At 47.7% G+C, this 23,355-nt stretch overlaps 2 protein-coding genes across 5 annotated transcripts in view; both read left to right on the top strand.

The window, feature by feature from the left end:
- Nucleotides 1–5: 5 nt before the first annotated feature.
- Nucleotides 6–8,330, top strand: tfb2m (transcription factor B2, mitochondrial). The gene is made up of 10 exons (XM_014141551.3): nucleotides 6–186; nucleotides 890–1,182; nucleotides 2,790–2,979; nucleotides 3,401–3,492; nucleotides 3,601–3,754; nucleotides 5,308–5,456; nucleotides 5,544–5,633; nucleotides 6,180–6,239; nucleotides 6,519–6,667; nucleotides 6,814–8,330. Exons 2-10 carry the CDS (start codon nucleotides 928–930, stop codon nucleotides 7,001–7,003), a joined length of 1,329 nt encoding a protein of 442 aa, XP_013997026.1. The 5' UTR covers nucleotides 6–186; nucleotides 890–927; the 3' UTR covers nucleotides 7,004–8,330.
- A 284-nt stretch (nucleotides 8,331–8,614) lies between these two features.
- The window catches only part of LOC145864064 (uncharacterized), a 29,273-nt gene continuing 14,532 nt past the window's right edge, over nucleotides 8,615–23,355 (top strand). For 2 of the 4 annotated variants that reach the window (XR_014382652.1, XM_082969145.1), the window contains exons 1-2: nucleotides 8,616–8,759; nucleotides 13,306–13,399. Coding sequence is in view for 3 of the 4 variants with exons in the window: in XM_082969145.1 (XP_082825271.1) it covers nucleotides 8,706–8,759; nucleotides 13,306–13,399 (148 nt within the window). In the remaining variant the exon portion in view is untranslated. Of the gene's footprint in view, nucleotides 8,760–13,305; nucleotides 13,400–22,624; nucleotides 22,747–23,355 lie in introns of all 4 variants that reach the window. The other 2 variants (XM_082969165.1, XM_082969124.1) reach the window with 2 other exon arrangements.

Here is a 23,355-nt window from a genome sequence, read left to right as displayed (position 1 = left end):
ATCTCTTATTTTGCGTCGTCGCTTGCTAGTGACGTAAAACCATCACTGTAATATGTGCGTTGTGAAATCAACGAGGGTCAACATGTTCAATGTCACTGCATTTTTACAATATTCTGGGAGATGGAAGCTGTCTTTAGATTAAAATAAGATCAACATCAGGACAAACGACGATCTATCTGAGATAAAGTAAGCCCAGTTTTGACGCAATGTATCATACTTGCTGTTGATGATCAGCTTGCCAGATATATCTCTAACGTTAGCCAGCTAGCTAGCTTACTTGCTAAACGTAGCGTTGCAGAGCAGAACGTGTAAGCTAGATACCTATCCAGGCCGATAGCCATATCCAAAATTGTTTGGCAGAAGAACATTAAAATAAACGTTTAGGTTGGTATCTAATGTAGCTAGCTAGCTAGCTACCTACCTAACATTGTATATAGGTAGCTAACTACCTAGCTAAAGTTAGCTAGCTGGCTACCTCAGCTTTTGATATAACGTTAGTAACTAGCTTACTTTACTTCCAAAGTTATCGATCCAATTCGACGATAAATCAGATTATTCACTCAACATCACCAAGTGTATATAAACATAATTTAACGTTGAGAAATAATGTCAAGACACGTGGTGTCGGGCTTGAGTGTAAACTAGCTAGTCACATTCTGTAAAGTGTCGTATTTCACGGACATGTTTTTGTTGACAGTACGCTGGTCCCCATCAACTGTGGCTATCATGAATTTTTTTCTAGTAAACTAGTAGTAAACTAAAATAGTAAACTAAGTTCCCATTGAGTGGTGTCTAACCAAACTATTGCATCCAGAATAATATGTAGTGTTAACCATAGACACTTATTCAGAGCTCTTCCAAATCTCTGCTTCTTCTTCATCATTCACAGGTTGTGACCATCATCCCTCCTCTTGTCATCTGTCCGCCATGTCCACTCAGGCAAGTAAACTGTTTGTGGTAGCGGTGCGGTCTGCATGTTGCCACCCCAGGGCTAGGCCCACCTTGAAGCAGCCTGCCTCTCCCTGTAGCCCCAGGGTCCTGCTCCAGAGACGGACCTTCAGCCTGGACTCGCTTTCCGTCGGCCCCGGCCGGCCACAGCCCCAACAGGCTAGAACAGACCGGGCATCCCCCTCTTCAGCCCCGACCCACAGGAACCTGTCTGCTGTGGCTGTCTCTGTCCAGGTAGAGATACCGGTGGTGTTTTATGGACAAGTAACAATGTGTCCATAACAACAGCAAACCAGTTGTTTCAAAACTGTGGGAAAGCTACTGGGTTTGTGTTTGTTAACAATGTCTTATTGGTTTTGCACAACAGTTGTGCTCGAGCTCTGGGGGCCCGTGTAAATCTTTTTATCTTCCGTATCAACTAGGAAGCTACGTGTTTCTTGGGCTACAGGAATGTGACTGAAAAAGTGCCTCAGGTCTTGAGAAATGAAAAAATTCAACTGATTGGAAGAATGAGTATATCGGTGAACATATGAAGTGGTCAAGGCTACGACGGCGCCAGTGCGTTGAGTGGTGCTTACTCAGGTGTTCAGAAGCACATCAGACCGAGAGCCTAATGCTACTTACTAGGGACGTGACAAATGTATAATTTCTCTTAACGTTTAAAATATCTTTATTTATTTTTTTACATTTAAAGTGATGTGAGTTCACAATCCAGATATGGTTCTACGTATGACCTCTAGGGGCAAAACTGGTAGTCACTAGTTGCCACAGACATAAAGCCAGCAGATTTCTACAATTTCTCTTCTTGAAATTGGATTTTAAACTTAAACACACTGCTAACCTTATGGCTAACCTAAATCAAGACCACAAATAATGTTTTCATGAATTTTAATGAGATAGACAATTTTGACTTTGTGGCTGTGGTAACTTGCAGCATCAGGGAAACAGAAGAGAGTGGTGTTGCAGAACTGCTGTATTTGAAGCATCTTTAATTGAGCCTCTCATTCTCCTTAATTGCTGGCCTCAGCACGTTATTGAACAAGATTACCTGTATAGGATGCTCTGGGGACAGGTCGTCTGAATACTGGACAGCCAATAAATAGGCAGATGCAAACAGATTGTCATCTTTAGTGGATAACAATTCTCGGTTTGAGTTGTATGGTTGCAATATCAACAGTCCCTTATCTCTGAGTCCCTTATCAACTGAGTTGAAATAGTGTGCAGCGCAATGGATATAAGTGCCAGAGTTTCCAATACTCGGTATAGAAAACAGTTGGGCCAGCAACCTCGACCTACAGGTTGTGGCAAAAACATTAGGTTCAGGTACAATCTGCAGTGTTTGAATTTCCAACTTTTTAATTACTGAACAAGTAAATACATTATTGCCAGCACTAAAAAAATGGCAGCATTGCAACACCTATGTATAGAATTGTGAAATGTTACGCTTAACTTGAGAAAATGGCAACCAAATAGGCCTACCAAGAAACATTGATCCGTTAGCTAAAGCAAGGCTAGACATACCCTGGCACCACAGAAAGCCTATCATTAATTCAATACACATGCAGCCGCATAGGCATGTCACAATTTCAGCACCACGGACAGTGAGCAGTATACTTAATACTTTGTGAGTGGCTGACATGTTAACATTTTTATTTGGGTGGTAGCAAACAGCGACTTTGCGGGGGTTCAGAGAAACTGCATTACGCCAGTGGTGGCCAGTCCTGGGTTGACATAGTCCTGGGTTGAGGCTGGATGGAGCGATGAAGGAAGAGGGGGGAGTGTTCATTGAAGTAGGGAAGATGAAAGGAGAATGTTTGTTGATGTGTCTGTCGTGTGTTTAGGACCAGAGTCGCCCGCTGGGCAGGTATGACTTCCTGGACCTAGGGGAGGTAGAGGAGAACACTCAGAGGGCTCAGCTCTGTAGAACCATCAGAAGGTTCATCATAGACCCAGCCCTGGCCAAACTGGTCACTCACCACCTAGGACCTGACCTGGAGGACAGCAAGGCCGCTATATTTGAATGTAATCCAGGTACGTGCTGCGTCTGTGTGTTCTATGTCATTTGGGACTTAAAATCAAATGTTATTTGTCACGTGAGCCGAATACAACCTTACAGTGAAACGCTTACTTACAAGCCCTTAACCAACAATGCAGTTTTAAGAAAAATACCTAAAAGAAATAAAAGTAACAAATAATTAAAGAGCAGCAGTAAAATAACAATATCGAGGCTATATACGGGGGGGGGGGGGGGGGGGGGGTACCGGTACAGAGTCAATGTGTCAACCGGTTAGTTGAGGTAATATGTACATGTAGGTAGAGTTATTAAAGTGACTATATGCATAGATAATAACACAGAGCAGCAGCAGATTTGTGTTGTAAGTAACAATGAGAGAGGTTTGTGTGTGTGGTCAGTAACAATGGGAGTGTTCATTAGAATGTGTGTGTGTCTCAGGCCCAGGGGTGTTGACTAGGACTCTGCTGAATGCTGGAGCTCAGAGAGTGGTGACGCTAGAGGGAGACAAGTCCTTCCTACCTGACCTGCAGGTGAGTCTACCCAGCCTCGGGCCAGAGTTGTTTTCAGTAGGAGAGTTACATGTCTACACATCTTCATTGTACCAACATTCGTGTGTGTGTGTGTGTGTGTGTGTGTAGGCTCTGGAGTGTCTTCTGGATGATCAGCTGGAGGTGGTCCATTGTGATTTCTTCAAGCTGGACCCTATGGGCAGAGGCAGCATGAGACCTCCAGCCATGTACTCTGACAAACTGTTCACTGACCTGGGCATATCAGAGGCAAACTGGACCGATGGTGAGACACACACAGGGAAAAGACGTACAAATACACATTATCAGACTCCCCTTTATTCACCAAGTACATCTATACTAGGGATGCAACGGTACAGTGGGCCCACGGTTCGGTATGTATCACGCTTTGTTGGCAACGGTACCTTTTTATATTTAAGAAAAAAAATTAAAACCCATCACCCTTTAAACAATGAACTCTTTATTTTTGCCTAAAGACAAATCAAACTTTCCATTCAGAAAAATGGCAGCATGACTGACTAGGCCTGGTTTCTGTCTCTGCTGTATGAAATCAAGGGGAGAAAAACGTTCAAATTAAAAGTGCTTCTTAGCTTTGACAACCTGTAGCTCTTCATCTCCCAATCTAGTACACAGTGAACCGTCAGAGAGAGGTAGCTTCCGGTACACGGTGAACCGTCAGAGAGAGGTAGCTTCCGGTACACGGTGAACCGTCAGAGAGAGGTAGCTTCCGGTACACGGTGAACCGTCAGAGAGAGGTAGCTTCCGGTACACGGTGAACCGTCAGAGAGAGGTAGCTTCCGGTACACGGTGAACCGTCAGAGAGAGGTAGCTTCCGGTACACAGTGAACCGTCAGAGAGAGGTAGCTTCCGGTACACGGTGAACCGTCAGAGAGGGGTAGCTTTGCGTTGCTCTGGATGTCCAACTATCACTGGAGAGAGCTAGATCCGGTGTCTGTGTCAATTCCTTTTCAATTTCTCTCTGTGTTATAGAGTTTGGGAATTACTTTGCTGCTGAAATGTGTGCGGGAGGGTAAATTGGAACACGGCTAATAAAATTCAGGTGACAAAATCCGAGTCAACCACCGAATAGGGCTGCTATGAATACTCCCACCCACTGCTTTCGTTAATTCTTAGTTTCTGAATTTGTCGCAAATTGTTGTTGGAAGGCAGCAGTGAGAGATTGTGTTTTGGCTAACGAGTGTACTCTCCTTGCTCCAGCTCCACCTGCAAGGGATACGGCTGGGTGATGGCCACGTAAATGACACATCATGTTAGTGTTTCCACTCAAGTAGCCGACAGTGGCAAAGCAATGCTTGCAGACTGTACTTTGTTTGTTTACGGTCTTCTTACCCTCGTCATCGTATTGAACACTGAATCCAAAATGTTGTTTTTTGTTTCCCATCTCTTTGTGGGGCCCCTTTAGGGAGGTTTCTTACTGAGACGTCATTGCAAATCGTCATTGGTTGTTTAAGGGGGAGGGGGTTGCGGTCACTGCGGTTGCCACATTGAGACATTGTTGTGGAGTAAAGTTTGTCAGCCCTCAGGAGCCCCCTAACGGCCCCAAGCGGCACGTGTGGATCGGAATGTACAATGTGTGTGTAGTCTGCAGCGCAATAAGCACGTTTTGGATACGGACAGGCATACCATAATTCCGCGGTTCATGTGTGCGTCTTGAACCATAGGGGGCGTACTGAAGGGTTCGATAACATACTGTACCGTTGCATCCCTAATCTATACCAGGAATTTGACCTGGTGAAAAGGTGCTGACCACAATAGAACAAACTATCCTGTGTTTATTAACTCTCTCTGTGTGTGTAGAGGTTCCAGTGAAGGTGGTTGGTATATTCCCCCAGCGCATTGAGAGGAGTCAGCTGTGGAAGCTACTGTATGTTCTGTTTGATCGGCTCTCTATCTACCGTTACGGACGAGTAGAGCTCAACATGTTCATCAGTGAGAAGGAATACCTGGTGAGTGCACGCACACAGACTCACTGAGAGGAAATGCAGTAGTGTTTTAACAATGGTGTGGATGGTTTTGTTCTTTCTCTCCCATAGAAACTAATGGCTAAGCCAGGGGACATGTTGAACTACAGAGCGTTTGGAGCTTTATGGCAGATGGCATGCCACATCGAACTGCTACACAAGGTGAGAGGGAAGGGCTATAACTGGAGGACCGGAAATAAGCGGGAGGGGGAGAGAAGTAGATATACCTGGTGGGAAGATTAGGGTGTGTGAGTTAGTAAAGGTAGAACTGGAGGAATGGAAATAAGCGGGAGGGGGAGAGAAGTAGATATACCTGGTGGGAAGATTGGGGGGTGTGTGAGTTAGTAAAGGTAGAACTGGAGGAATGGGAGAGAAGTAGATATACCTGGTGGGAAGATTGGGGGGTGTGTGAGTTAGTAAAGGTAGAACTGGAGGAATGGAAATAAGCGGGAGGGGGAGAGAAGTAGATATACCTGGTGGGATGATTAGGGTGTGTGTGTGTGTTAGTAAAGGTAGAACTGGAGGAATGGAAATAAGCGGGAGGGGGAGAGAAGTAGATATACCTGGTGGGATGATTAGGGTGTGTGTGTGTGTGTGTGTTAGTAAAGGTAGAACTGGAGGAATGGAAATAAGCGGTGAGAGCAGATGTCACAGAGGTTTGACAGTGTCTCTTCTAACAGACGCTTTTCTCTGTGTGTTCTCTTTCAGGAGCCGTGGGCATCGTTTGTGACTTCTTCTAAGTACAAGCTGGCCATTCCAAAGAGCAGAGTAAGGATGCACTGTTCTACCAGCATCATAATGGAACATTCACTTTGTCAGATCCTCCTGTGTTTGAATATACAGTGAAAGACAATATGTCATGTACTGCATATTGGAGACTTGTTACAAATATTGGATAACTGCTAGTTCTGCTCTTCTGTGTGCTTTATATTTTATGATCTTTGCTATTGAGTTAGTCTCTTCTATAAAGCGTGCTGTACCGGCCTAGCTACAACCATTACAAAACACACACAAGGTCTGAACCCTGTCGTTTCCCCCTCCGTCCAGCTTCCTAATGACAACCTGTGTCTGGTGCGAATGACACCTCGCAAGGACCTGTTCTCTGCCTCGCTGACCCCCTCCAATGCAGCCACCCTGGTCATGATGGTCAAACAATGTTTGGCCAAGAGGAAGGCCCGGCTATTAGACCGGCTCAAGTGAGTGGAACACGCGCACACACACACATACACGATCTTGCACAGACCGTTTCAAGTGAGTGCTGTACAAACTTAAATATGATCCTTGTTGGCCACATTGATAATCTAGTCTGCTCTCTCTTTCTCACCCTCATTCTCTCTCCCAGTATGTGGAGTCCAGACAGTGGTCCTAAGCTGCTGAAGGAGATGGGGTTGCAGGAGGATGTACTGACGGGCCATGTCTACCCAGAGGAGTACAAACAGCTGTTTGAACTGGTGGATAAGTCCCAGGAGTTCACCCAGAGCTGGCTGTATGAGGAGGTACTGGAGAACACCCAGAAGGAGGGCTGGATATAGAGACAGCGCCACCACTAGGATTGGAGGGGTAGTGCAGCCAGGCTGTCCGAGGCTACAATTCTAGATAACCCTAAACCCCCAAGTTGTTGGACTGTTGAACCACTCCCAATGTCATGGTTTAGGGTTGTCCTGAGCTGATGAGTTTGGTATTTGATCTTTTAAAAGGGGCAACAGTGTTTGGACTGAGCTCTATGTGAGTGCTGTCCAGTCGAGCCGAAGAGTTGACTGGTGAAAGGCTGCCGATCCTACCCTCATAGGACGTTTTCTTTACGGTTGGTTACGGGTAGCAGCAGAATGGTTACTTTATTGGCAAAGCAAGGTTATAACGAGTCAAGATGTATTTAAACCATTCAATCACATTTTGTCACTGTCATTCATGGGTTTTTAATACTGTAGGCTTTTTGCTAATACAGCACATGAAACTAACTGGGTCATACTAGTATGTGTTTCCTGAAAACCTGATGTTGAATTGCATTGAATACTACATCAGGCAGAAATGAGCGTTTTGAATCACGAAGTTTCCTCACATGACCTCTACAAGCCAGAATGATGAATAAAATATTTTAAAGTACTTTACCGGTTGGTCCTTTTGGAGTTAGGAATGTGAGACAATATATCCACACGAAAGTGAAATTACATCAACTTTTCAAAGCACTGGTAGAGCGTTGAGATTTCTATCACCTGAAGCATGCGCAGAACCGTGTGAAGCTGTGCACGAGCTTGGCACGTAGACATGCTTCAGGTGATCTAAATCTGGAAGCAATAGCAGCACTTTGAAAAGTTGATGGAATTATACTTTCCTGTGGATATATTGTCTCACATTCCTACCTGCAAAAGGACCAACCGCATGGACAACAAGAAAAGTACATTCAAATGACATTTTATTCAACATTCTGGCTTGTAGAGGTCATGAGAGGAAACGTTCCTGATTCAAACGGTTGTTTCTGCCCGACATAAAATTCAATGTCAGGTTTCCAGGCAATATGTGATAATACCGCTTGAATTGTTTTGTGTATTGGTAACTTTTTAGTGTACATGCATACCATGTCTACATGTATTGACAGTTAATTCAATTATATGTACAGTTTTGGGGTATTAGGACCTCTTCTAAATGGTAAGTACTAAAATGTCTGACCATGTTCAATCACGCATGGTCAGTCAGTGCCATTCTGTATTCACTGATTGTCATCATATGCCTTAGCATTCCAGCTGGATAAAGATAGTTATTTTGTGATTAGAGTACATGAAAAAGCATATTGAATCATTTCATGCTATAACCATTGGAGGAAATGTAATTATCAAAATAAATGTTTTGAATTATACTGGTCGACTGTTTCAAAGGTAATTTATTTAAAATGTATGTATAATTGGTGTGTGTTGCAAATCATGACTGTGGGAGTCTGTGCATTGTTGGTCGACAATGCTGTTTAGAAACCACTAGTATTGTCACAATTTTTGACAAACTGTTTATCCCCGCAATAAAGCATGTGATTCCCTCTAGAAAAACATAACTATCCCCAAAAAATTGTTAATGAAATTTGACCTGCACTTACATTAGTACCTTGTCGTATTTGTAGCTACACTATATGATCGCATGATGGCACCAAACCACTGCAAAAGCTGTCCACCGATAGGAAAGCGTCAGATTGTGAATCTTCCAGATAGGAGTCGGGAAGATACCGGAAAACAAATATCAGTGTCAATGTTTGGTTCAGCACCCTGCATACTGGATACAAGACATGAAATGCATTCAATCGTAAGTAGCTAGCTACCATTAGTTATGGCCGTGTTTTAGAAGACGACTTGTGTCAAAGAGCACCTTAAAAACCTGACAAGCGCTAGCTTGTGACAGCAAGACATGTTTAAGTAGCTAAGTTAGCTAACTAGGTCACAGCTAACATGATCCAACCGTGTGTTAAACATAATATACGTGTTCTATATATTATTAATTCATATTGAATTTTGCAATAACACGGTACCTAAATAGCTAGCAATGTGTATAGTAGTAGGTACAGACCGCTATAGGTAGGCTAACTAAGGTTAGCTTGTTATGCTAGCTAGCCAAGTAAACCCATTGACAAGCTACTGAAGACTAATCACGACATTACCTAAAATTTGCTAGCATTGTCAGGACAATTAAGGGCCTTGTCATAAAGCGGGTTTTTTCTAATAGTTGTGTATTGTAGCTAATCTTATGACTGACTGTTAGGTTGTCTACTCTAGAACATTGTGCGCCAGTCTGATTTATGACCGTTCTGACTACAAGAAACATGATGCATCATGATATTATGTTGGTCACCATCTTCAACTGGCAGTTTAGTACACGACAACAGTAGCTAAGTGATTTGAATGTGTCAGAGAGAAGACCGTTGTTACTGTCCTCTGGGTGAAAACCAGTGTATGTTCATTTTATGAGAGGAATACATAACTGTCTGTTCTCCACGTAGACCCCCAGATACACATACAGCATCTGTGTAGAGGGAACATGGAAGTGCATGGTATTACATTCAGATGAGTCACCTGAACAGTCCTCTATGTAGCTGCTGTGTGTTGTGTAATCCCTTGTATCTTCAGGTTGATGTGTCATAGAATCCACTCTGGTTAGGATAGTTAATATTGATTATACTCCCTGTGTGTGTGAATGAATTGCAAGTTTTAGCCTGTGCATGTTCCCACTTGGGTGTTTTTGTCAGTTGAGTTGACTTTGGATCCATTGTGTGTGTGTGTGTGTGTGTGTGTGTGTGTGTGTTCCAAACATTGTTTTTAACCCTTCTCTCAGGTGAGATGGGCTGACCTACTTTCCCCTGCTGTCTACCTGTGTGTAACTGTGTGTGTGTACTTCATTATTTATGGACCCCCTGGAAGAGAACGGAGACAAAGGATGATGTGGTGATAGAGAGAGAGAAGGGAGAGAATAAGCGGTAGACCGAGAGCGGAAGCCAAGAGTAACAGAGAAGGGTAGATGGATAGGGAGGACGAGAGATAGCAAGGAGGGTTAACATTAACAGTGGCCAAGTTCAGCTGGCGTCAACATGCCCTGCTCAGACACACACTCCCCTTAGAGATGCATTGCGAATAACACCATTCATTCAGAGGTAGGCGTTGCATAAAGCCACCATACCTGCCCTGCTCTTCAGGTTATTCTGCGTATTCCAATGGAATACGTCCATTCTATTAAGTCTATTTCTTCGGGCCTAACCCTCTAGAACATGGATGGGCAATTGGAAGCCCCCCTTTTGAAGGCCCTCGGATAAAAAAATGTTCTAAGCTAAGTCGGGTCTCAACTTACCTTTGAGAGTTAGAATAGTAGAATACACAAGGTGCAATATAGAAATGTGGTTGTGCATCAACAGTTTCTCTTATGTTAGTCACTGATGGTCAGTCAGTTAGCCCATGTCAGCTACATGTTTGTATCATGGTTGAATTGCCGCATTGATTTTGTTAGTCTCATTCAGATATTATATAAAAAATTGCAAACATTTCTCTCCACCATATGGCAAAATGTTTCGAATTGCAGGAAACTAGCTGTAAAATACTTGCAGATTTCTTGAGTTAGATCAATTCTGACTATTTTGAAAAAGTGTATACAGGCTACGGCGTCTCAAAATGGACAAACGGTACTATTGGCGCTTTTTTTCTCTCGTTTTTCAAGCGAAGTTCTTTTAAAGGAGTAGGCGTCAGCATGCTTCAGTTTGGCTGGCGCCTAACCGAACAAACTAGTGTGCTTGCATACTCCCTTATAATACATACATTTAGACGTTGTTGGCGAGGAGATCATAGTCGTGCAATTTTGCATCAGACTAGAATGTTTGGTGCAGTATTTCTCACGTCAGAAAATGTGCATGAGGATGAGTCGTCTCTTGGTGAACGACAACCGGTTTCATTGAATAACCCCTACTGTTTACCGGGCGTAGACTTCGGCTACCGAATTCAACTTAACTCGATAAAAAAGGTTGTGTGCCCAAACAGCTGAAGTCCAAAATGAACAAAAACGGCACAAAATGTTGTCATAATATATGCACAAACTATTCCGAACTGCCTTTTTAATGCTGAAGTGTATTCTAAGTAGAGGTCGACCGATTAATTGGCATGGCCTTTTTGGACGCCGATTACATTGCAATCTACAAGGAGACTGCGTGGCATGCTGACCACCTGTTACACAAGTGCAGCATCAAAACGACCTTGTGGCTGCAAGGAGCCAAAGTAAAGTGCTAGCTAGTATTAAACTTATCTTTTAAAAAACAATCAATCTTCACATAATCACTAGTTAACTACACATAATTGATGATATTACTATGTCCTAACTTGTCCTGCGTTGTATATAATCAATTTGGTGCCTGTTAATTTACCATCGAATCACAGCCTACTTCAACTTCGCCAAACGGATGATGATTTAACAAAAGCGCATTCACGAAAAAAGCACAATCGTTGCACAAATGTACCTAACCATAAACATCAATGCCTTTCTTAAAATCAATACACAGAAGCATATTTTTTTTAAACGTGTCTATTTAGTTAAAAGAAATTAATGTTAGCAGGCAATATTAACTAGGGAAATTGTGTCACTTCTCTTGCGTTCAGTGCAAGCAGAGTCGGTATATGCAGCAGTTTGGGCCGCCTGGCTCGTTGCGAACTGTGTGAAGACCATTTCTTCCTAACAAAGACGGTAATTAATTTGACATAACATTGAAGGTTGTGCAATGTAACAGCAATATTTAGACTTAGGGTTGCCACCCGTTCGATAAAATGCGTAACGGTTCCATATTTCACTGAAAGAATAAACATTTTGTTTTCAAAATGATAGTTTCCGAATTTGACCATATTAATGACCAAAGGCTAGTGTTTCTGTGTGTTTAATATATTATAATTAAGTCTATGATTTGATAGAGCAGTCTGACTGAGCGGTAGTAGGCAGCAGCAGGCTCGTAAGCATTCATTCAAACAGCACTTTACTGCGTTTGCCAGCAGCTCTTAGCAATGCTTGAAGCACAGCGCTGTTCATGACTTCAAGCCAATCAACTCCCGAGATTAGGCTGGCAATACTATAGTGCCTATAAGAACATCCAATAGTCAAAGGTATATAGAGAGATAGTCCTATAGTAACTACAACCTAAAACTTCTTACCTGGGAATATTGAAGACTCATGTTAAAAGGAACCACCAGCTTTCATATGTTCTCATGTTCTGAACAAGGAACTTAAACGTTAGCTTTCTTACATGGCACATATTGCACTTTTACTTTCTTCTCCAACACTTTGTTTTGCATTATTTAAACCAAATTGAACATGTTTCATTATTTATTTCAGACTAAATTGATTTTATTTTTGTATTATATTAAGTTAAAATAAAAGTGTTCATTGTGCATTCAGTATTGTTGTAATTGTCATTATTATTATTAAATACATATATAAAAAAAATTGTCCGATTATTCGGTATCGGCTTTTTTTGATCCTCCAATAATCGGTATCACCGTTGAAAAAAATTATCGGTCGACCTCTAATTCTCAGTGTTTTGAGATCTGGAAGAATACATTTGTTTACTCAGGAATTGCGTTAGACGTTCTCTCTTTTCTATTCCCTTACTTACACTGGTAATAATGCCTTGCCTTCTGATAGGCTAAGTTAAACCATATTGATTATGCCAATCAAATCCTCTCAGATTGTCACGTGTGTAGGGGTCCATTTGGGATTGAGCCAGGACTATCTGTTGGATAGAACAGGAAATCATGTCAGCTTTATTCATTTTCTTTCTGCAATGCTCTGAACACACCCCTATTCTAACCAACTCACATCTGTTCATCTCTGACCTTCTTCCCCTGTCTCCAATCTGATTGGTCGAGATCCAGACAGCTTTTAGCAACCCTTGTAAGTTCCCTTGTAAGTGCAGAATGAGTGTTTATGTTCCCCTGGCTGAGTTTTAATGGAGCTTTCTACGAAGGAGATTACATTTGATACTTTTATACTTCCTATAAAAACATGTAGTACATTAGGAGGAAGTCTTTTCTCTTGTTTTAGGGGTCAAAAGATCAGATTTTAGGATTTTAGCTTGTTTTACTGCTGTAATGTGGTGAAACTTTAAACAGAATTTAACTGATTAGAGGAAGGCTTATAAACAGCCCAGTATCTCAGGACAGGCAAGGCAGCGGAACAGAGAAAGCCTCTTTTCTTTCTCTCACTAATCCCTCGTTCTTTCTCTCTTTTAAAGGGCATTGGAAACATTTGTTTACATTGCCAAAGCAAGTGGAATAGACAATAAACAAAAGGGAAATAAACGTGTGTTCGTTCTCTCTCTCTCTCTCTCTAGTCAGTAGGAGGAGGGCTGTTTGTTGTAGGTGTGGCAAGGGGAGTGGCCGACCTTCATGCTGAGAGGTCACAGCGGAGGAGCCCCATGGATGAGGGTAAGGATGAGAAGGTGACGGAGGGAGGAAAGGGGGGGACCTAGTCAGTTGTACAACTGAATGCCTTCAACTGAAATGTGTCTTCCGCATTTAACCCAACCCCTCTGAATCAGAGAGGTGCAGGGGGCTGCCTTAATCAACATTCACATCTTCAGCACCCGAGGAACAGTGGGTTAACTGCCTTGCTCAGGGCAGAACGACAGATTTTTACCTTGTCAGCTTAGGGATTCGATCCAGCAACCTTTCGGTTACTGGCCCAACGATCTAACCACTAGGCTACCTGCCGAGCCCCATGGGTGAGAGCGGGAGGCAGGGGGAGAGAGAGGAGCCCTCTGGATAAGGTCTAGGAGAGGAGAGGGAGAGAGAGGAGCCCTCTGGATAAGGTCTGGGAGAGAGAGAGAGAGAGAGAGAGGAGCCCTCTGGATAAGGTCTGGGAGAGAGAGAGAGAGAGAGAGAGGAGCCCTCTGGATAAGGTCTGGGAGAGGAGAGGAGAGGGAGAGAGGAGCCCTCTGGATAAGGTCTGGGAGAGGAGAGGAGAGGGAGAGAGGAGCCCTCTGGATAAGGTCTAGGAGAGGAGAGGGAGAGAGAGCCCTCTGGATAAGGTCTAGGAGAGGAGAGGGAGAGAGGAGCCCTCTGGATAAGGTCTAGGAGAGGAGAGGGAGAGAGGAGCCCTCTGGATAAGGTCTAGGAGAGGAGAGGGAGAGAGGAGCCCTCTGGATAAGGTCTAGGAGAGGAGAGGGAGAGAGGAGCCCTCTGGATAAGGTCTAGGAGAGGAGAGGGAGAGAGGAGCCCTCTGGATAAGGTCTAGGAGAGGAGAGGGAGAGAGAGGAGCCCTCTGGATAAGGTCTAGGAGAGGAGAGGGAGAGAGGAGCCCTCTGGATAAGGTCTAGGAGAGGAGAGGCAGGGGGAGGGAGAGAGAGCCCTCTGGATGAGGTCTAGGAGAGGCAGGGGGAGGGAGAGAGAGCCCTCTGGATGAGGTCTAGGAGAGGCAGGGGGAGGGAGAGAGAGCCCTCTGGATGAGGTCTAGGAGAGGCAGGGGGAGGGAGAGAGAGCCCTCTGGATGAGGTCTAGGAGAGGAGAGGGAGAGAGAGGAGCCCTCTGGATAAGGTCTGGGAGAGGAGAGGGAGAGAGGAGCCCTCTGGATAAGGTCTGGGAGAGGAGAGGGAGAGAGGAGCCCTCTGGATAAGGTCTAGGAGAGGAGAGGGAGAGAGAGCCCTCTGGATAAGGTCTAGGAGAGGAGAGGGAGAGAGGAGCCCTCTGGATAAGGTCTAGGAGAGGAGAGGGAGAGAGGAGCCCTCTGGATAAGGTCTAGGAGAGGAGAGGGAGAGAGGAGCCCTCTGGATAAGGTCTAGGAGAGGAGAGGGAGAGAGGAGCCCTCTGGATAAGGTCTAGGAGAGGAGAGGGAGAGAGGAGCCCTCTGGATAAGGTCTAGGAGAGGAGAGGGAGAGAGGAGCCCTCTGGATAAGGTCTAGGAGAGGAGAGGGAGAGAGGAGCCCTCTGGATAAGGTCTAGGAGAGGAGAGGGAGAGAGAGCCCTCTGGATAAGGTCTAGGAGAGGAGAGGCAGGGGGAGAGAGAGGAGCCCTCTGGATAAGGTCTAGGAGAGGAGAGGCAGGGGGAGAGAGAGGAGCCCTCTGGATAAGGTCTAGGAGAGGAGAGGGAGAGAGAGGAGCTCTCTGCATAAGATCTAGGAGAGGAGAGGCAGGGGGAGAAAGAGGAGCCCTCTGGATAAGGTCTAGGAGAGGAGAGGGAGAGAGAGGAGCCCTCTGGATAAGGTCTGGGAGAGTAGAGGGAGAGAGAGGAGCCCTCTGGATAAGGTCTGGGAGAGGAGAGGAGAGGGAGAGAGGAGCCCTCTGGATAAGGTCTAGGAGAGGAGAGGGAGAGAGACCCCTCTGGATAAGGTCTAGGAGAGGAGAGGCAGGGGGAGAGAGAGGAGCCCTCTGGATAAGGTCTAGGAGAGGAGAGGGAGAGAGGAGCCCTCTGGATAAGGTCTAGGAGAGGAGAGGGAGAGAGATGAGCTCTCTGGATAAGATCTAGGAGAGGAGAGGCAGGGGGAGAAAGAGGAGCCCTCTGGATAAGGTCTAGGAGAGGAGAGGCAGGGAGAAAGAGGAGCCCTCTGGATAAGGTCTAGGAGAGGAGAGGCAGGGGGAGAGAGAGGAGCCCTCTGGATAAGGTCTAGGAGAGGAGAGGCAGGGAGAGAGAGGAGCCCTCTGGATAAGGTCTAGGAGAGGAGAGGCAGGGGGAGAGAGAGGAGCCCTGTGGATAAGGTCTAGGAGAGGAGATGCAGGGGGAGAGAGAGGAGCCCTCTGCATAAGGTCTAGGAGAGGAGATGCAGGGGGAGAGAGAGGAGAGGGAGAGAGAGGATCCCTGTGGATAAGGTCTAGGAGAGGAGAGGAGAGGCAGGGGGAGAGAGAGGAGCCCTCTGCATAAGGTCTAGGAGAGGAGATGCAGGGGGAGAGAGAGGAGAGGGAGAGAGAGGAGCCCTGTGGATAAGGTCTAGGAGAGGAGATGCAGGGGGAGAGAGAGGAGCCCTCTGGATAAGGTCTAGGAGAGGAGAGGAGAGGGAGAGAGAGGAGCCCTGTGGATAAGGTCTAGGAGAGGAGATGCAGGGGGAGAGAGAGGAGCCCTCTGGATAAGGTCTGGGAGAGGAGAGGGAGAGAGAGGAGCCCTCTGCATAAGGTCTAGGAGAGGAGAGGCGGGGGAGAGAGAGGAGCCCTCTGGATAAGGTCTAGGAGAGAAGAGGCGGGGGAGAGAGAGGAGCCCTCTGGATAAGGTCTAGGAGAGAAGAGGCGGGGGAGAGAGAGGAGCCCTCTGGATAAGGTCTAGGAGAGGAGAGGCAGGGGGAGAGAGAGGAGCCCTCTGGATAAGGTCTAGGAGAGGAGAGGTAGGGGGAGAGAGAGGAGCCCTCTGGATAAGGTCTAGGAGAGGAGAGGGAGAGAGAGGAGCCCTCTGCATAAGGTCTAGGAGAGGAGAGGCAGGGGGAGAGAGAGGAGCCCTCTGGATAAGGTCTAGGAGAGGAGAGGCAGGGGGAGAGAGAGGAGCCCTCTGCATAAGGTCTAGGAGAGGAGAGGCAGGGGGAGAGAGAGGAGCCCTCTGGATAAGGTCTAGGAGAGGAGAGGGAGAGAGAGGAGCTCTCTGCATAATGTCTAGGAGAGGAGAGGCAGGGGGAGAGAGAGGAGCCCTCTGGATAAGGTCTAGGAGAGGAGAGGCAGGGGGAGAGAGAGGAGCCCTCTGGATAAGGTCTAGGAGAGGAGTGGTAGGGGGAGAGAGAGGAGCCCTCTGGATAAGGTCTAGGAGAGGAGAGGCAGGGGGAGAGAGAGGAGCCCTCTGGATAAGGTCTAGGAGAGGAGAGGCAGGGGGAGAGAGAGGAGCCCTCTGGATAAGGTCTAGGAGAGGAGAGGTAGGGGGAGAGAGAGGAGCCCTCTGCATAAGGTCTAGGAGAGGAGAGGCAGGGGGAGAGAGAGGAGCCCTCTGGATAAGGTCTAGGAGAGGAGAGGGAGAGAGAGGAGCTCTCTGCATAATGTCTAGGAGAGGAGAGGCAGGGGGAGAGAGAGGAGCCCTCTGGATAAGGTCTAGGAGAGGAGAGGCAGGGGGAGAGAGAGGAGCCCTCTGGATAAGGTCTGGGAGAGGAGAGGGAGAGAGAGGAGCCCTCTGCATAAGGTCTAGGAGAGGAGAGGCAGGGGGAGAGAGAGGAGCCCTCTGGATAAGGTCTAGGAGAGGAGAGGGAGAGAGAGGAGCCCTCTGCATAAGGTCTAGGAGAGGAGAGGCGGGGGAGAGAGAGGAGCCCTCTGGATAAGGTCTAGGAGAGAAGAGGCGGGGGAGAGAGAGGAGCCCTCTGGATAAGGTCTAGGAGAGAAGAGGCGGGGGAGAGAGAGGAGCCCTCTGCATAAGGTCTAGGAGAGGAGAGGCAGGGGGAGAGAGAGGAGCCCTCTGGATAAGGTCTAGGAGAGGAGAGGGAGAGAGAGGAGCCCTCTGCATAAGGTCTAGGAGAGGAGAGGCAGGGGGAGAGAGAGGAGCCCTCTGGATAAGGTCTAGGAGAGGAGAGGCAGGGGGAGAGAGAGGAGCCCTCTGCATAAGGTCTAGGAGAGGAGAGGCAGGGGGAGAGAGAGGAGCCCTCTGGATAAGGTCTAGGAGAGGAGAGGCAGGGGGAGAGAGAGGAGCCCTCTGGATAAGGTCTAGGAGAGGAGAGGCAGGGGGAGAGAGAGGAGCCCTCTGGATAAGGTCTAGGAGAGGAGAGGTAGGGGGAGAGAGAGGAGCCCTCTGCATAAGGTCTAGGAGAGGAGAGGCAGGGGGAGAGAGAGGAGCCCTCTGGATAAGGTCTAGGAGAGGAGAGGGAGAGAGAGGAGCTCTCTGCATAATGTCTAGGAGAGGAGAGGCAGGGGGAGAGAGAGGAGCCCTCTGGATAAGGTCTAGGAGAGGAGAGGCAGGGGGAGAGAGAGGAGCCCTCTGGATAAGGTCTAGGAGAGGAGAGGCAGGGGGAGAAAGAGGAGCCCTCTGGATAAGGTCTAGGAGAGGAGAGGCAGGGGGAGAGAGAGGAGCCCTCTGGACAAGGTCTGGGAGAGTAGAGGGAGAGAGAGGAGCCCTCTGGATAAGGTCTGGGAGAGGAGAGGAGAGGGAGAGAGGAGCCCTCTGGATAAGGTCTAGGAGAGGAGAGGGAGAGAGACCCCTCTGGATAAGGTCTAGGAGAGGAGAGGCAGGGGGAGAGAGGAGCCCTCTGGATAAGGTCTAGGAGAGGAGAGGTAAAGGGAGAGAGAGGAGCCCTCTGGATAAGGTCTAGGAGAGGAGAGGCAGGGGGAGAGAGAGGAGCCCTCTGGATAAGGTCTAGGAGAGGAGAGGCAGGGGGAGAGAGAGGAGCCCTCTGCATAAGGTCTAGGAGAGGAGAGGTAGGGGGAGAGAGAGGAGCCCTCTGGATAAGGTCTAGGAGAGGAGAGGTAAAGGGAGAGAGAGGAGCCCTCTGGATAAGGTCTAGGAGAGGAGAGGCAGGGGGAGAGAGAGGAGCCCTCTGGATAAGGTCTAGGAGAGGAGAGGCAGGGGGAGAGAGAGGAGCCCTCTGGATAAGGTCTAGGAGAGGAGAGGTAGGGGGAGAGAGAGGAGCCCTCTGGATAAGGTCTAGGAGAGGAGAGGCAGGGGGAGAGAGAGGAGCCCTCTGGATAAGGTCTAGGAGAGGAGAGGCAGGGGGAGAGAGAGGAGCCCTCTGGATAAGGTCTAGGAGAGGAGAGGCAGGGAGAGAGAGGAGCCCTCTGGATAAGGTCTAGGAGAGGAGAGGCAGGGGGAGAGAGAGGAGCCCTCTGGATAAGGTCTAGGAGAGGAGAGGCAGGGGGAGAAAGAGGAGCCCTCTGGATAAGGTCTAGGAGAGGAGAGGCAGGGGGAGAGAGAGGAGCCCTCTGGACAAGGTCTGGGAGAGTAGAGGGAGAGAGAGGAGCCCTCTGGATAAGGTCTGGGAGAGGAGAGGAGAGGGAGAGAGGAGCCCTCTGGATAAGGTCTAGGAGAGGAGAGGGAGAGAGACCCCTCTGGATAAGGTCTAGGAGAGGAGAGGCAGGGGGAGAGAGAGGAGCCCTCTGGATAAGGTCTAGGAGAGGAGAGGCAGGGGGAGAGAGAGGAGCCCTCTGGATAAGGTCTAGGAGAGGAGAGGTAGGGGGAGAGAGAGGAGCCCTCTGGATAAGGTCTAGGAGAGGAGAGGCAGGGGGAGAGAGAGGAGCCCTCTGGATAAGGTCTAGGAGAGGAGAGGTAGGGGGAGAGAGAGGAGCCCTCTGGATAAGGTCTAGGAGAGGAGAGGCAGGGGGAGAGAGAGGAGCCCTCTGGATAAGGTCTAGGAGAGGAGAGGTAGGGGGAGAGAGGAGCCCTCTGGATAAGGTCTAGGAGAGGAGAGGGAGAGAGAGGAGCCCTCTGGATAAGGTCTAGGAGAGGAGAGGGAGGGGGAGAGAGAGGAGCCCTCTGGATAAGGTCTAGGAGAGGAGAGGGAGGGGGAGAGAGAGGAGCCCTCTGGATAAGGTCTAGGAGAGGAGAGGGAGGGGGAGAGAGAGGAGCCCTCTGGATAAGGTCTAGGAGAGGAGAGGCAGGGGGAGAGAGAGGAGCCCTCTGCATAAGGTCTAGGAGAGGAGAGGTAGGGGGAGAGAGAGGAGCCCTCTGGATAAGGTCTAGGAGAGGAGAGGTAGGGGGAGAGAGAGGAGCCCTCTGGATAAGGTCTAGGAGAGGAGAGGCAGGGGGAGAGAGAGGAGCCCTCTGGACAAGGTCTGGGAGAGTAGAGGGAGAGAGAGGAGCCCTCTGGATAAGGTCTGGGAGAGGAGAGGAGAGGGAGAGAGGAGCCCTCTGGATAAGGTCTAGGAGAGGAGAGGGAGAGAGAGCCCTCTGGATAAGGTCTAGGAGAGGAGAGGGAGAGAGAGGAGCCCTCTGGATAAGGTCTAGGAGAGGAGAGGGAGAGAGGAGCCCTCTGGATAAGGTCTAGGAGAGGAGAGGGAGAGAGAGGAGCCCTCTGGATAAGGTCTAGGAGAGGAGAGGCAGGGGGAGAGAGAGGAGCCCTCTGGATAAGGTCTAGGAGAGGAGAGGCAGGGGGAGAGAGAGGAGCCCTCTGGATAAGGTCTAGGAGAGGAGAGGTAGGGGGAGAGAGAGGAGCCCTCTGGATAAGGTCTAGGAGAGGAGAGGTAGGGGGAGAGAGAGGAGCCCTCTGGATAAGGTCTAGGAGAGGAGAGGCAGGGGGAGAGAGAGGAGCCCTCTGGATAAGGTCTAGGAGAGGAGAGGTAGGGGGAGAGAGAGGAGCCCTCTGCATAAGGTCTAGGAGAGGAGAGGGAAAGAGAGGAGCCCTCTGGATAAGGTCTAGGAGAGGAGAGGTAGGGGGAGAGAGGAGCCCTCTGGATAAGGTCTAGGAGAGGAGAGGGAGAGAGAGGAGCCCTCTGGATAAGGTCTAGGAGAGGAGAGGCAGGGGGAGAGAGAGGAGCCCTCTGCATAAGGTCTAGGAGAGGAGAGGCAGGGGGAGAGAGAGGAGCCCTCTGGATAAGGTCTAGGAGAGGAGAGGCAGGGGGAGAGAGAGGAGCCCTCTGCATAAGGTCTAGGAGAGGAGAGGTAGGGGGAGAGAGAGGAGCCCTCTGGATAAGGTCTAGGAGAGGAGAGGTAGGGGGAGAGAGAGGAGCCCTCTGGATAAGGTCTAGGAGAGGAGAGGCAGGGGGAGAGAGAGGAGCCCTCTGGACAAGGTCTGGGAGAGTAGAGGGAGAGAGAGGAGCCCTCTGGATAAGGTCTGGGAGAGGAGAGGAGAGGGAGAGAGGAGCCCTCTGGATAAGGTCTAGGAGAGGAGAGGGAGAGAGAGCCCTCTGGATAAGGTCTAGGAGAGGAGAGGGAGAGAGAGGAGCCCTCTGGATAAGGTCTAGGAGAGGAGAGGGAGAGAGGAGCCCTCTGGATAAGGTCTAGGAGAGGAGAGGGAGAGAGAGGAGCCCTCTGGATAAGGTCTAGGAGAGGAGAGGCAGGGGGAGAGAGAGGAGCCCTCTGGATAAGGTCTAGGAGAGGAGAGGCAGGGGGAGAGAGAGGAGCCCTCTGGATAAGGTCTAGGAGAGGAGAGGTAGGGGGAGAGAGAGGAGCCCTCTGGATAAGGTCTAGGAGAGGAGAGGTAGGGGGAGAGAGAGGAGCCCTCTGGATAAGGTCTAGGAGAGGAGAGGCAGGGGGAGAGAGAGGAGCCCTCTGGATAAGGTCTAGGAGAGGAGAGGTAGGGGGAGAGAGAGGAGCCCTCTGCATAAGGTCTAGGAGAGGAGAGGGAAAGAGAGGAGCCCTCTGGATAAGGTCTAGGAGAGGAGAGGTAGGGGGAGAGAGGAGCCCTCTGGATAAGGTCTAGGAGAGGAGAGGGAGAGAGAGGAGCCCTCTGGATAAGGTCTAGGAGAGGAGAGGCAGGGGGAGAGAGAGGAGCCCTCTGCATAAGGTCTAGGAGAGGAGAGGCAGGGGGAGAGAGAGGAGCCCTCTGGATAAGGTCTAGGAGAGGAGAGGTAGGGGGAGAGAGAGGAGCCCTCTGGATAAGGTCTAGGAGAGGAGAGGCAGGGGGAGAGAGAGGAGCCCTCTGGATAAGGTCTAGGAGAGGAGAGGTAGGGGGAGAGAGAGGAGCCCTCTGGATAAGGTCTAGGAGAGGAGAGGTAGGGGGAGAGAGAGCTGAAATATTGTCTTATGTCCCGATTCTTCATCCTTTTCTCCTGGTCATTGATTTAAAAGCATCGATTAGTGTAAGCATTGGCTGGTGCATTGGCTGGAGGGAGTTTCCATCAGTGTAAAATACATTTGAGAAAGTGTGCAGATATCACTAGCAACAACAGAATACACATTTTGGGATTACATATAGAAGGTCAATTTTACTTTGTTGCGTTACGAAGTGGGATTGAAATAGATTGAATTGTACTTTCTTGTCATTGATCTTCATAATATCCAAGTGAAAAGAAAATGCTACAACTTTTTACAAATTAATAGCTAAAATACAGTCATTGCGTAAGTATTCACCTCCTTTGTTTAGACAAGCCTACATTAGTTGAGAAGTAAAATGTGGCTTAATAAATCACATAAGTTATATGGACTCACTCTGTGTGAAATAATAGGGCTTGACATGATTTTTGAATTACTACCCCTTCCTCTGTCCCCCATACATACAACATCTGGAAGGTCCCTCAGTCATGTATTGAATTAAAAGCACAAATTCAACTACAAAGACCAGGGAGCTTTTCAAAAGCCTCATAAAGAAGGGCAGTGATTGGTAGATGGGTAACAGTAACAAATCAGACAGGGGTGGCAGGTAGCCTAGTGGTTAGAGTGTTGGGCCAGTAACTGAAAGGTTGCAAGATCGAATCCCCAAGCTGACAAGGTAAAAATCTGTCGTTCTGCCCCTGCCCCAGTTAACCCACTGTTCTTAAATAAGAATTTGATCTTAACTGACTTGCCTAGTTAAATAAAATAAAAACATTTCAATAAATTAAGCATGGTCAAGTTAGTAATTATTCTGTGGATGATGTATTAAACCACACAGACACATGAAAGATACAGTCGTCCTTCTGAACTGAGCTGCAGGACAGGAAGGAAACTGCTCAGGGACGTCACCATGAGACCAGTGGTGATTTTTAAATGGCCTAAATGAGTGAAAAGAAGAATGCAAATATACAGAATAAGGCACTAGACTATTACTACAAAAAAACCACTGCAAAGGAATAAACCTTATGTTTGGGGCCAATCCAACATCACTCAGGAACTGCCTCCTTATTTTGAAGCAAGGTGTGCCTGCATCATGGAATGGGGATGCTTGACATCGGCAATGAAAAGAAAACAGGATGGATCCTGCTTTCAACCAGACACTGGGAGATGAATTCACCTTTCAGCAGGACAATAACCGGTAACACTTTACTTGACAGCCAGTGTCATAACACGTTATCAAACGGTTTTAACCATGTCAAAATATGTCATAACAGCTGACATTACAGTGATAATATAGTCATAACACTGTCATGACCCATATATTTACACCTGTTGTGACATATATTGTTATTTTATGGCTGGTTATGACACCTACATAACATTTATTCCAATTAGTTTTTTCCCAGAGAAGAAGTTTCCTTTTGTTTGAAAGTTTGTTTCGTAAATCCTTTGTTGTTGTAATTATAATTATTATATTTTAAATTACTTTATGACACTGTCATGATACACTTTATGACACTGCATTATGACATTGCAATCATATAAGCCAGATAGGCCTATCACATACATGCCCTTATATCAGTCATCAGTCACAAAGAGGGTGTTTTGTCTTGCTCCTGAAATCTGCTCCTGCGTTTATCACCGTCATCAGAAACAGCATTGGGGTAGCTGCATGTCTGACATCAATGTGTGCACAATTACAATGATCATTTTATATGGTGAATTTATTTTATATATATATATATATATATATATAGAAAATAATAATGTGCAAATATTGCACAAAAACGGGTGTGCAAAGCTCTTA

This window comes from Salmo salar, chromosome 01 (assembly GCF_965601325.2).
Source record: "Salmo salar chromosome 01, fSalSal1, whole genome shotgun sequence".
In the NCBI taxonomy this organism is placed as follows: domain Eukaryota; kingdom Metazoa; phylum Chordata; class Actinopteri; order Salmoniformes; family Salmonidae; genus Salmo; species Salmo salar.
This window is presented reverse-complemented; position numbering and strand designations above follow the sequence as displayed.

Excerpts from the sequence above, each read along its gene's own strand:
- tfb2m (XM_014141551.3), top strand. The coding sequence starts at position 928 with ATGTCCACTCAGGCAAGTAAACTGTTTGTGGTAGCGGTGCGGTCTGCA. Across the intron at positions 1,183-2,789 it reads CTGTGGCTGTCTCTGTCCAG|GACCAGAGTCGCCCGCTGGG; the intron begins GTAGAGATACCG and ends TCGTGTGTTTAG. Across the intron at positions 6,240-6,518 it reads TGGCCATTCCAAAGAGCAGA|CTTCCTAATGACAACCTGTG; the intron begins GTAAGGATGCAC and ends CCCTCCGTCCAG.